This window comes from Vitis vinifera, chromosome 16, assembly GCF_030704535.1.
Source record: "Vitis vinifera cultivar Pinot Noir 40024 chromosome 16, ASM3070453v1".
Classification (NCBI taxonomy): Eukaryota; Viridiplantae; Streptophyta; class Magnoliopsida; order Vitales; family Vitaceae; genus Vitis; species Vitis vinifera.
The window spans coordinates 18641077-18654435 of record NC_081820.1 but is presented as its reverse complement, the minus strand read 5'-3'; the positions used below and the strand labels follow the sequence as shown (position 1 = coordinate 18654435).

The window sequence follows — 13359 nt, the reverse complement described above, 5'->3', positions numbered from 1 at the left end:
ACGTGTCACTTCCAACCAAGCACTGTTCGGATAAGGAAGAGGAGCATTGTCTGGATTCTTTCATCCGAACCATGACCTATTCATCTGATCACAGACGGGAGGGGTCTTTCCTTACATAGATAGACAGTAAGCAAAATCGGACTCCCTAAGCGGAGTCAACCTTCAAGGCATAGTGTAATCATTCACATTTGGTAGGGAAATGACTGATGGGACCTCCCTCAACCCTCAAATCCATGTCAATTAATTACCACACACAACCCCATACCTCCAGTAAATTGAAGAGACGGGCAACTGCACGGTCATACATCATGACATATCTTCTAACGGCACCTATCAGCCACCTAAAGCTATAATGATTGTCTTGTCACCTACAGAACAATCATCATTATAAAGAAGGTTAAAGTGCTTAGTTAGCACTACAATGGCTTCCTCATGAGCACTATAAAAACCCTCCTAAAGCGAAAGCAAAGGGGAGATGCATAAGTAAGCCTATTCACTCTCTCTTTTAAGGAGCCTAACCTATCTTTGCCTAACTTAAGTTTCAGAGAGCACGTGCCCGGACCACTTATTCGTACATCCTTTGTGCAGGGAAGAAACTCATTTAGTTCCCCTATTGTTGGACAGAAGTTTTGAGAGACACGACACAAGGAGGAAGGTTGTTTAAACCCTAATAGCTTAGATGGATCTGACTCCAGTTGACCTTCCATCAATAGTAATGCTCATTTATTATAAAAAAACAAGTCATTTATGGATATTATATGAGCGTTCATGTAGATTCAATATAGTCCTTTTTTCGATCCACAAGGATCAAGATCAAAGCTCAAATAGGCATTGGATCAAAAGTTTTTAGACGAGTTTAATCAAGTTTTGGGTTATCGGACATTTTTTACACCCTAGATCTGAGTTAGGAATGGACTCGGAGTGAGTTGGAGTGGCCGAACGGAGTAAGGCAGGAAGTCATAATTGAAAAGGAATGGGCCATGTAAAATGTCCCACTCTAAGTCATTAAGGCCTAACAATGACTGCTCCGATGGTCCAGCCAGAGTGCAATAGGGCAGCACCAATACCCCCAATTCCTTTGATGCCCTTTTCAAGGGCAGTCTCATGTCTCCTGTCTCATGTCTCGTGTCCACTCCCAGTCAACCCCCCTTCCTCCCTGAGTCCCATTTCATCAACAACAATTCCCTAAAACCAAATATTTCTTCACAAGATTTTGGATTTCTTCACAACGCTGCATACAAACAACAACAACTTGATATTTTTTATATATATTTTAAATTTTTTTATTAATAAAACATGTTGATGAAAAAGACAGGCCACGCGCTTCTTCCCACATATTAAAGCATCAACACTAAATTTTTGTATTCTTTTTGGTCTGTGAGACCTTAAATGTTTTTTCTTAAATAAAGTATTTGACGAAAAGATTTTGGACATTGGAAGAAGAAATTTGGTGAAAGGGGGGCGAGTGGATGAATACAGTGGGTACACGCGCTGTAAAGAGAGCGTGGGAGAAAAGAATGTTTAAAAACAACATATGACTCCCCCATTTTCTTTCTCCCTCACAAGTCTTTCTTTCAGAATCTCTCTCTCTCGAAAAAGTCTCCTTCTCTCTCTATCTCTCTCTCTCTTTTTTTTTTTTTTTTTTTCTCCTCGAGTCATTCTCTATGCTTCTTCATCGTCTTCTTCTTCACAAACGCCTACTTCAGTTAGGCAATTCCACAAACACCTAACACACCCTCTCGTTCCTCCTCCTCCACCACCCACACCTTTTCCGGCCAGATCGCCGGCCTCCGCCATGCACCTCTGGGGACTTCGCACCCCCATCTTGCTGCAGGCGGCCTTTTCCTGCTGAATGCCAGGGGAAAACCACCGGCGCCGCCATGACGGTCAAGATAAACCGCCATCATCGCACCCAACCTCATATCAACCTCAATCTCTGGTTCTTCTCCTGATTCTTCATAACCAAGGCGAACCCATTGTTGTGTCACTGTTTTGCCTTACTTGAGAGAACATGGCCACTCCCAATTCCACCCCCATTGATTCCTCTTCGGGTGACGAAGCTGCAGCCAAGGCCATGCACAAGCGTTACGAAGGTTTGGTCACTGTTCGGACCAAGGCTATCAAGGGCAAAGGAGCTTGGTACTGGGCTCATCTTGAACCCATTTTGGTGCCTAATCCCGACACTGGTCTGCCCAAGGCGGTTAAGCTCAAGTGTTCTTTGTGTGAAGCCGTGTTTTCAGCGTCCAATCCATCGAGGACTGCTTCCGAGCATCTGAAACGCGGCACTTGCCCCAATTTCAGCTCCGCTTTGAGGCCCATTTCGACGGTATCGCCTTCTTTAGCTCTGCCTCCTTCGCATAATCATAGAAAAAGGAGTGCCCATATGGGTGCTCCCTCTTCATCGTACCATGTTAGTTCGCTGGCTATGGTTGATTCTCCCCGCTTCTGCGGAGAATTGGGGTACTCTTCGCCGCCACCGGTGCAAAACCCAGTTGGGAGTGGTGGGGAAAAGGTGTTATCACACCATCAGTTAGTGTTATCCGGTGGGAAGGAGGATTTAGGTGCATTGGCAATGTTGGAAGATAGTGTGAAGAGGCTTAAGAGTCCTAAGGCTTCGCCGGGACCAGAATTAAGCAAGGAACAAATCAATTCTGCGCTTGAATTGCTTGCGGATTGGTTCTATGAGTCTTGTGGCTCAGTTTCATTTTCGAGCCTCGAGCACCCAAAGTTCCAGGCTTTTCTTAACCAAGTCGGGTTGCCCTCTGTCTCTAGGAGGGAGTTTTCGGGGGCACGGCTTGATACAAAGTTTGACGAGGCCAAGATTGAGTCTGAAGCCAGAATTAGAGATGCCATGTTTTTTCAAGTTGCTTCTGATGGGTGGAACAGCAAGAATTTTGGTTTTTCTTCAGGGGAAGAGAATTTGGTTAAGTTTACAGTTAATCTTCCGAATGGGACTAGTGTGTTTCAGAAGGCGGTGTTCACTGGCGGATCAGTGCCATCTAAGCATGCAGAGGAGATATTGTGGGAGACGATCACTGGTATATGTGGGAGTGTTGTGCAGAGGTGTGTAGGGATAGTTGCGGATAAGTATAAGGCCAAAGCATTGAGGAATTTGGAGATTCAGAATCATTGGATGGTTAATCTCTCTTGCCAGCTTCAGGGGTTCATTAGTTTAATCAAGGATTTTAGCAAAGAGCTTCCACTTTTCAGCATTGTCACTGAAAAGTGCTTGAAGCTTGCGAATTTTATCAATATCAAGTCTCAAGTTAGGCATAGTTTCCACAAGTTCCAATTACAGGAGCTTGATCATGTTGGGTTGCTTCGAGTTCCCCCTTCCAAATGCGATAACATGAAGAATTTTGTGCATGTTTATGCAATGTTGGAGGATATAATGAGCAACGCCCAGGTACTACAATTGGTTGTGATGGATGAATCATATAAGGTGATATGTGTAGAGGATCCAGCTGCAAGGGAAGTAGCAGATATGATTCAAGATGTGCGGTTTTGGAATGAGCTCGATGCAGTTCATTCGCTAGTAAAGCTTATTAGAGAAATGGCTCAAGAGATTGAGGTTGAGAGACCTTTAGTTGGGCAATGTCTTCCTCTTTGGGAGGAGCTGAGAACAAAAGTAAGGGAATGGTGCGTGAAATTTAACATCGATGAGGAGCCTGTTGAGAAGATAGTTGAAAAGCGGTTCAGAAAAAACTACCATCCGGCCTGGTCAGCTGCATTTATACTTGACCCCTTTTACTTGATGAGGGATACGAGTGGGAAATATCTTCCACCATTCAAGTGCTTGACACATGAACAGGAGAAGGATGTGGATAAGCTCATAACCCGTCTGGTTACAAGGGAGGAAGCTCATATTGCATTGATGGAACTTATGAAATGGAGGTCGGAAGGGCTTGACCCACTTTATGCACAGGCTGTTCAGGTTAAACAGCAAGACCCTGTGACAGGAAAGATGAAAATTGCCAACCCTCAGAGCAGTAGACTTGTGTGGGAAACTTGTCTGAAAGATTTTAAGTCATTGGGAAAGGTTGCTGTGAGGCTCATCTTCCTCCATGCAACAGCGTGTGGGTTTAAGTGTAATTGGTCTTTCATGAGATGGGTTTGTGTCCATGGTCACTCCAGGGTGGGCCTAGACAGGGCTCAGAAGATGATATTCATTGCAGCTCATGCTAAGCTTGAGAGACGGGATTTCTCTAGTGAGGAAGAAAAGGATGCAGAACTGTTTGCCATGGCAAATGGTGAGAGTGACATGCTCAATGAGGTCTTTGCTGATGCACCCTCAGTGTAATGTTTTTCTTTTTAACTCGTGTAGAATTCTAAAATTGTAGGATTTATTAAATTCTTTCCTCTACTTTTTCCCTTTGTCGTTGTTGTTTACTTCTAATAGAAGATTTTGAAGGAGTAGGGTTGGGAGGGAAGGATAATGAGAGAGAATTGAACAATGTATTGTTAGAACTTCATAGCCTCATGATTCACATGAATCTTCAATCTCCTGACCGACCATTATTTTGGGGTTTCTTGGGTTTGTAGAGAAGAAACTCTTTCTTGTTTATAAAGAAAAAAAAGTGGTCCAGGAACAGAACAGGAAGAATGTTGTAACATTTTGGTTAATAGAGTAATTTGTGATAAATAATACTTATAAGAACTTGTTTAATTTTGTATTTATTAATTTCAGAACCTGTGTTATCATGACCATTCTTTTTAATCCTTTTTTTTTCTTCTTCTTTTTCTAATGATTATAGAACTGGCATAATCAATTGATCATTTAGCTCATGGACTTGTTAGTAGCTTCTTTATTCTTTCTCTCATGTGTGGCATAGTTATCTTGTTCTTGTGATTTTAAATGCAGAATAATCTTCTTATATTAATTATTATTATTATTATTATTTTCGTTTTAATCTGTGTAATTCAGCTGCCAGACTATAGATAACAATGCTCTCATACATTAGATTACTTCCTAAAAAAGAATCCTTCCTGCCTTTGATTCTTGGATTGACAAACAATTCATTTTTTTTTTAAAAAAAAAATATTTCGTCTGCTGATTGCATAACTAAGGAAACTGGCCTTGGTTGTTGGAAGACATGGATGCAATGTTTCTGAAAATGTTACATCAAAACAAAGTGTGCTGTGGCTTGGGTCTATGCATCCAAAACACATGCCTGTTAGCTCTGATTCAACCCAAAAGAAGGCGATAAGATAGGAGTGTCCTTGTTATATAGATAATTAGAGTTGCAGGAATATTACAGGCTGGATTTCCTCATCATGATAATGCCCTACAGATTCACACCAAGATGAGTCCTCATGTAAGAACCATGTTTCTAGTGCTACCAGCTTTTTATATCATGACTCTAATTTATGATGTTCAATTATTGATTAGTTCCTGAATCAAATTACTATATTGCTAATGCAAGTTCTTCTCTATATTAAGCATGATGTAGTAATTGTGGATGAAGTATAATTTCTTCATCTGTGGAAGTTCATTACAAACTACTGTTACAACTTTGTGGCATTTCTCAACTTGTTGAGTTTGAGTTATGTTTTTCCATCCTATACCTACAAAAAATCGAGGCCAAATTGTCTCTCAGATCCCTTAAAAAATAATTGTATTATGAACACAATAACCCATCTTAGCTTTACTTTCATCACAATTTGTTGATTTAAGTTGAGCAAAGATAAAAGATTTACCATTTTGCACTTTTTGCTGAACTTTCCATTGTATTCATTCTTTTTTGTGTTAAGGCTTTGTTGTCATCCCCCTTTTTCCCCACTGTGAGTAGCATGATCTCCTTTTCCAAGTAATAGCAGTTGGCATGGTCTTCCAAGTTCATACACCCGTGACTAAAATCGGTACTTGTATGGCTCTGTTGCATTGGCACTTCAAAATAAGAGTACTTGGGACAGGCCAGGCCTAAAGGGGATGGGTATAGGCATTATGCATTCAACATGCCTACTGCCAAAGATGTTCTCAACAGATGTGTTGTTTAAAAGAAGTGACATAAAATTTTCCTGATTGAAGAGAAGTTTATGAGATAGTCTCTTAGAATATTCATATGTTATGTGATCGTTTCAAAATGAGCCAAATGCTGATATTAACACTGTATTTAATTCTAGGTTATATAAGAAGAAAAAGTGAGCATTTTGACAAGTCAGTAGTTTCCTCCATGTCCTAAAATTGAGAGATTAGATGGATTCAATGTCTAGGGGTACACTCCTAGATCCAACATAAATACAAAATTCCATGTAAGGTGAGACCTCTATCCCACATCATTAAGCCGCATTCCTCAGAAGACTGTCTGCCTGCAGTTGGGTCCCCTCCTACATTTAGCTATTTAATAGGCACTTCCTAGCTGCTTACAGTCTGAGAACTTGGGATTCTTTCAACTTATAAGTGTTACCATAATTTCAATACTTCAATTTACACTAGATTTCAATTTTGAAGCTGGAAAGGACAATAGCTTTGGATCTTTTCAGAATTTGTCTACAAGATTGGAGGAATCATAACTCATTAGTTAGCACTACCAAGGAATCTGCTGAGAATTCTTATGAGCATGCTGCACTGTTTGATGATAGAAGCAGGCAATCCTGATATGCTTGGACTGTAGTGGCCACCATAAGATGCTTAATTGAACAGAGGACTTTAGAGTTTGTTTGAAAAAATTAATATTTTCAAAAGGACGCATAAATGGCACTAGTTCAGATATTTTTATGGTATCTTTCTGCCACAGAGAAGGGTTTACTTGAACTTGTTGGGTGGATGGCCAACCAGAATTGGTCACCACATTGGTCAACCTTGGAAGAACCCCAGAACGGATCTTTGTAGCTGAAGAAGCACTTCTCAACCATTATATCTCATCCATATCTCCAGGTGTATCTGTTTATGAAATTGTGAAGCCCCACCATGAAGAGTGGACATTTATCTTAGTGCTTGAGTTGCATGGTCAAAAAAGTGAAGAAGGGGCCTTTGCTCTGTGTGTGTGTGTATCTCCCTCTCTGTTTATTAGTTATTTATTCCTGCTAAACATCTTACTGATCATTTTTGGCTTATTTTTTAAACATTCTATTTAATGTGATGCCTTGGCTATCTGGCTGGGCCCTTTTCCAAACTTTTGATCTCCAGTTTGAAAATGGAGTTTTGCAGGGTTATTGGTTAGGTTAGTCATGATTGCTAAAAGGTCTTTGAGCAAACCAGAAGCAAAGGACAGTGTCGGCATGAGGAACGCAGAAGGTGACAGAAAGGGATTTGGCAACAGACTTGAACTGATGTTGCATGTTCTATATTTCAGCGAGAATTGTTGACTATAATTTAGCAGGTTGGTGGTTCTAGTGGAAGTAACTATATTTTATTTATCATATTTTTTATCTTGCTAATTTCCACACACACAGGATCACACACAATTGTACTTACACAAGCACACAAAGACTAACATCCTTTTTCATTACCTGTTTTGCTAGGGCCAAGATCCTAACATAAAACTGAAAAATGCCCACATTACGGTTCCAAATGGTTTGAAATTGGGAGGTAAATTAGCTGTACACACACATGCGTGTATGCTTACACATCTAAAATCATCACCAGCCCTATGGTTGTCTTATGTCACTATAATAATCTCAAGATACTTATAGAGTTTCAAGTCCCATAATGGCCAAGTGGTGAGGTGGAAGATTAGCCTATGAGATGAAAAAGAAGAAAAAGGAAAAGCAAACATGGAGTTTAACTATGTTGTTTTTTGTTTAATGGCAGATCTGTGGAGAAGTAATGTGCTATACAGTTTCTGGCAAGTTAGATATTCAAATCTGTGACTCATCTTTTTCATAATCCTTAAGACAAAAATGCACAAGATAAATAGGATAGCATATGGAAAAAAAGATACTGAAAATTTGAAATTACAGAATGCTAGATGAGGAATCAGATGTAATCTTACTGTGGTCATTTTCCCACCCTTTTATTATAGTATGACAGTGATCCTAGTTTTGAAATCCCATCACTCTTTGTTTACACGTTTGAATGCCATTATTAGAAGATATTTTCAAGAGCCATACCCATCATTTCCCCTTATCATAGGAACCTCCATAAAGTGGTTCCAACTCTTTGAACTACCACTCTTTCTCTCTCTCACACACACACACACACACATATGGGCTTGGGTTCACCCATTCACCTTCATGAGAAGTAAAAAGTGAAAAATACCAAGTGGATGTGTGAGTAAAAAGTGAAAATGATATGGGTTCTCACCTTTTCTGGTTGAGTGAAGTTATTAGAGTAGAATGAGTGTAGTGTTAATTTAACTTTTGGCTTGCCTTTGCTACTGATTTGGTGGAGAGACAGAGGGTCCTGTCGGCAAGGCTGAGCAATGCTGACTTCTCACCAACTAGAGGAAAACCTTTTTCACTTGTATGGTATGGTTTCATTGTTCACACTGCCCATGTCTTTGTAAAAGTAGAATGAGATATAATGATTAGTATAGGACAACTCTCTCTTTTCTACAAGAATCTTCACCTTTCAATGCTCCACCATAATTAAACTTCTTTTTTCACCTCTCTTTTCTTTCCCACCCAACACAACTATTGTTGTTGTTTGAATTTAAAGCCTATCTAAGAAAGAAATGTGACTTGATGTTGAAATGAATTGCTACTCTTCATTGCTTCTACCCCCTTTCATCTTTTCTATTTGTTGAATACTTTTTGGGGCTTATGATAATACTGACAAGTGCAGCCATGTGCTTAACACGGGACAAAGAACAATAGAACTGGATATATTTGCAATTATAGAATGCTGGGTTGGTTAAGTTGTTTGGTTAAGAGCGATACATTCAAGTTGAAGGCACTACAAGAACATGATGCTCCTCACTAAAACTTCATTTTTTTCTTCTGATAAAAAAAGGACATTATTAGGAGGCTGATTGAGCCCCAGGAAGAAAAATTGCATCATAATGGTCGCTTTTGTTGTTGGGAGGCTGATAGATTTAAAAGAACTATAATTTTGTTAGATAAAACAAGCTAATAAAGTGTTTTGAGACCCTGATTTGAGACAAGGCATATGGGAAAACAGTAGTGAAGGGGGGCATATGTGTTTTTTCCTCACATCAAGATGTCACTGGTGACATGTTTCTAGGACTTTTCATATGGGAAAACAAAAGAAACCATTTCTTTTTCACTCATTTAAAATCATTGTCTCTTTTTTTCTTTTTTTCTTTTTTTCTTTTCCTGCTGTTTGTAAAGATTACATGTGTAAGAATGTGATTAAGAGATAAATTCAAATTATGGGAACCCATGAAGCATAATTGCACACCACAGAGGAAGTTGTGTGGTAAATTTGTTTTGTACATTATGAATTTTAAGTGGGGGTTGACATTTGATTTGACTTGATGTTTATCATGGAAAATTATGTGGGAATTTTTCTTGGTATAAAGTCATCTCACATTGTATTGAAGATGTTTAATGCATTTGGGCATCACACATGGCACTGCTGCCTTTTTTAAGCACATATCCTCTTAACAGGTGGTGCTTTTATTGTTTGGTTGGCTTCAATGTGGAAAACCCAACAACTATACTACCTTTTTATGTACAATACAAGACAATATTAGGATTATTTATGAATGTTTCTATTAAATACGTATTAATAGATTTACATACAAAGGAAAAAAAGAGGTCTTTCTAGAAGAAAGAGTTGGCTTTTTTACTTTTTTTATCCAACTTATTTCTTATTCTATAAGATAAAAGTAAACTAAAAAATATATATAGAAAGAAAACAAGAGGAAAAGAAAAAGTAAACAAAATTTTATTTTTCTTTCTATTTTTCACTATCTTTGAAGTAAAGGATTTGATTTCCATCCCCATACAACCTAAGAGGATTCATTAATTCACTCTACCTATTTTAAAATTTGAAAATATTTATTAAAAAAAGAAAAATTAAACTCATGCCTTCATTCCCACTCCAATTCCCTCTTTAATCCAATAAAGTAGTCCCACTCAAGATGTTTTCATACTAGTTTTAGGTAAGAAAATCACATGCTAAAGTACTTTATGGTGTACACTGTTGCCTTTTTCATTATAAAATTTTGCCCTGAAAGTCTTGTCCCCATAAATTTCTCCACCAACCCCCACTTCCATTGGCTAGTTTCTTTATTTAAATCCTAAGGTAGAGGACCATTGTCCCTTGGGTTGATACTAAAATATTTTTTTATCTAATGATATGACAATATTAAAATGAAAGAAAATAAACTTAAAAGATTTGGGCATTGTTGTTTGTCTTTGTACCTTTTGGGTTTTTTAAGAGTTTTATTTTCCATCTATCTCTTTTGTACAAAATGTTATCATTGTGTTTGGAATGATGAGATTTGAATGGAAAAGAAAAAGATTTGAAGTCTTTGTGGAATGGAGGGAATTAATACAAGGAAAAGATTAAAGGATTGGACTAGAGAATTTATAATTTTTATTTTTATTTTTTATTTAGGTTTGATTTTAGAAAATTAAGAAAAAATGTTTTTTTTTTCATATTTAGTTTTATTATAACCAATAAAAAAGAATATAATTAAAATTAATTTAAAATTTATATTTTTAAAATATTTAATGTTTATGTATAAGAATTAAAATAAGTAAAATGAATAGTTGACATCAATTTTTTTTTTTTTATAAATTTTTGGAACCCACTTTGTGAAAATAAATTAGGAAACAAAGTATGATAGTGATTGGATATGGAAGTTGATTAATTAATATGAGGAAGAAGGGGGTTGACTAACCCTAACTCAACAATTCAAATATAAGATCACTTGTTTCACGCAAACAAATCATCTTGGTGATACTTTCTCCTTATGGAAGATTGACTTTATATGGCTATTAAAATGGAATCATTAAGGTAGGCCAGTTAGGTGATAAAGTTCCAAACAAGGTGAAATCAAAGACAATTTTTGGACAACACTTCTTGAAAAATAATAATATACCTACTTACTCTCTCTCTCTCTCTCTCTCTCTCTCTCTCGCTCTCTCATATGATTTCTTAACAACATCAACCTCTCTCTCTCTCTCTCTCTCTCTCTCGCTCTCTCATATGATTTCTTAACAACATCAACTTATTATTCCCAAAAAGTTTAAACATATTTGGGAATTGTTTTCTCATCTTGAAAAGATGTTTGATAATTTTTTTTTTTTTGATAAAATATAACTTTTTGAGGACTTGTTTGAAAATTAGGTGATTTCTAAGAATATATTTTATGTTTTTATTTTTTATGTTACTTTAAAATATAAATTTATAAATATGAAAAATAAAATATTATTTTTAAAAATATAAAAAATTAGGTTGAGAATATTTCAAATTCTTAACCAGAATTCTATTTTAGAAATTATAAAAAAATTATTTTTGAGAAATGTTTTTGAAATTTTTTCCAAAACAAACCCTTTATTTCTTAGTTTGTTTTAAAAATAATTTCTTTTATATTTGAAGGAAACCTACATTAAATTTTTATTTCTATTTTTACCTCCAAAAATTCAAAATTATAATGGACATATATTCAATTTTTAATTTGTAAACACAATCATATCTTTGTGCACCTTTTTCTTAATGGGTCACATGTGGGGCTATCACCTAAAAGCATGAATATTCCATCTCACCAAAAGGCCCTTTTTCATAATTTTTATTTTCTACTTCACAAAAAATAAATCAATGCCCCCATCAAATCTTCACTTTATCTCATCTACTAATCATGATTACCTATGATCATTACAAAAAAACAATTATGATTTTCTCATATTCTTCCAATTTTGTAATTGCTTTTTGGTACAAAACAAAATGATGACCACACCTAAACATACCACTTTAATAAATTTCCAAGTAGACAAGTTCCTCTTATTGGTCAAAGAATAATGCTTTAGCTAGGGTTAAGTAAGGTGATTAATTTTATAAATAAAACTTGTATTAGTAATTATTTAATTGGCTTGACAAAAAAGTATGCATCCATTCGCTTAGTGGGATTAATCTTCGATCACTTGAATCGATAATGAGAATTCCTCTTTCCTTTCTGCTCTAAATGATTACTTTTGTTCTGTTTGATTTTGTCTAATATGATAGTTAAAAGAAGGTAAAGAGTGATAGTTTGTCATTTATTAAAGTAAAAATAAGATTGATTCGATTGATTTTTGAATAAAAATTCGTCAAACTGATAAGATCAATTCATATGCGGCCAAACCGGCCAAACCGACCAAATTTTATTAAAGAATCAAACTAAATCAAGTATAGAAAAGTCAAATTAGTTTAGCAGGATAAATCAATTGAATCTAACTTCAACACATATTTTAGACAACTAAAAATGAAAAAGTCGTTTTTCTTCCTTTTTTTTTCCTCAATGTTTTTCAACGAAAACCCGTTAAAGTAGATTTTTGTTAAGAGTTGCATATGATATTCACTCAAACTTCTCTTCAAGTTGATGAGATTAACCCACTTGCATGATATTTTGGGAAGCATAATCTCTTAACTTCATTTCTATGAATTTAAGTTGCATTTGGTGGTTCCAACATCATATAAGAAAACTAAAAATTTCCCCCCTCTACACAATCATAAGTCCACACATAAGTAATTGATGGTATGAACCAAATCATAAATCAAATAATTGAAATAAATAGAGAATAATGCAATGTGATCTATACACAATAAATAATCATTTATTATAAAAGAGAACAACAATCAAAAGCATCATTTCCTAAGAAAATTCATTAAATAAACAATTAAATCAATAAAATAATACAAATTTCACCATAGGTGCAATCATAATGCATCAAGTCAAGCCTTAGAAATTATAATCAATAACATCAAAATCATAGGCAGTTTTATACAAATTCAAAATTTACAAAATTCAAGTTTTTTTAATATTTAAAATTAAAAAAATGATAAATTAAGTCCTCATTCGAATACATTTTTTAATTTCTATTTTTAAAAATAAAAATAATAATACTTTGTATATAACATATAGTAACTTTTATATAAAAATATAAATTTATTTTATATATTTAAAAGTTATTTTTAATATTTTTAATATTTTAAATAGTATCTTAGTTTTTAAAAAAAAATAATTTTTTAAAAACCATTATTAATTTAAAATTAAGTTTGGAAAGATTCTTATATTTTATATAAGAGTTATTATGATTTTTTGTTTTTAAAAATAGAAAATAGGAAGTGTTTCTGAACGGACAATAAGCCCAAAGACCCGTACTTCATCACCATTGTGGCTAAACGAGTGGGTTGGATTATAAGATTGAGTGGCTACCCAAACCAATCTTAAGCCCAGAACCCAGCTCAAACCAACTCAGCCCAATCCTGAAATCCAATCCCAACCCAAACCCCACAGACCAGTCCAA

The 13359-nt window shown here is 35.7% G+C and overlaps 1 protein-coding gene across 4 annotated transcripts; it reads left to right on the top strand.

Annotated features, from left to right (window-relative positions):
* Positions 1 to 1566: 1566 nt before the first annotated feature.
* On the top strand, positions 1567 to 7992 carry LOC100266895 (uncharacterized). Of its 4 annotated transcripts, XR_787879.3 has the most exons (4): positions 1571 to 4250; positions 7151 to 7322; positions 7465 to 7531; positions 7754 to 7992. XR_787879.3 is itself a non-coding variant. In XM_019226256.2 (3 exons), exons 1-2 carry the CDS (start codon positions 2012 to 2014, stop codon positions 7306 to 7308), a joined length of 2397 nt encoding a protein of 798 aa, XP_019081801.1. In that variant the 5' UTR covers positions 1571 to 2011; the 3' UTR covers positions 7309 to 7322; positions 7754 to 7992. The 4 variants fall into 4 exon arrangements, 3 of the variants coding, with proteins under 3 accessions (XP_019081802.1, XP_019081801.1, XP_002268183.2); XM_019226256.2 differs by lacking the exon at positions 7465 to 7531; XM_002268147.4 differs by having other exon boundaries at positions 7465 to 7992.
* Positions 7993 to 13359: the final 5367 nt, after the last annotated feature.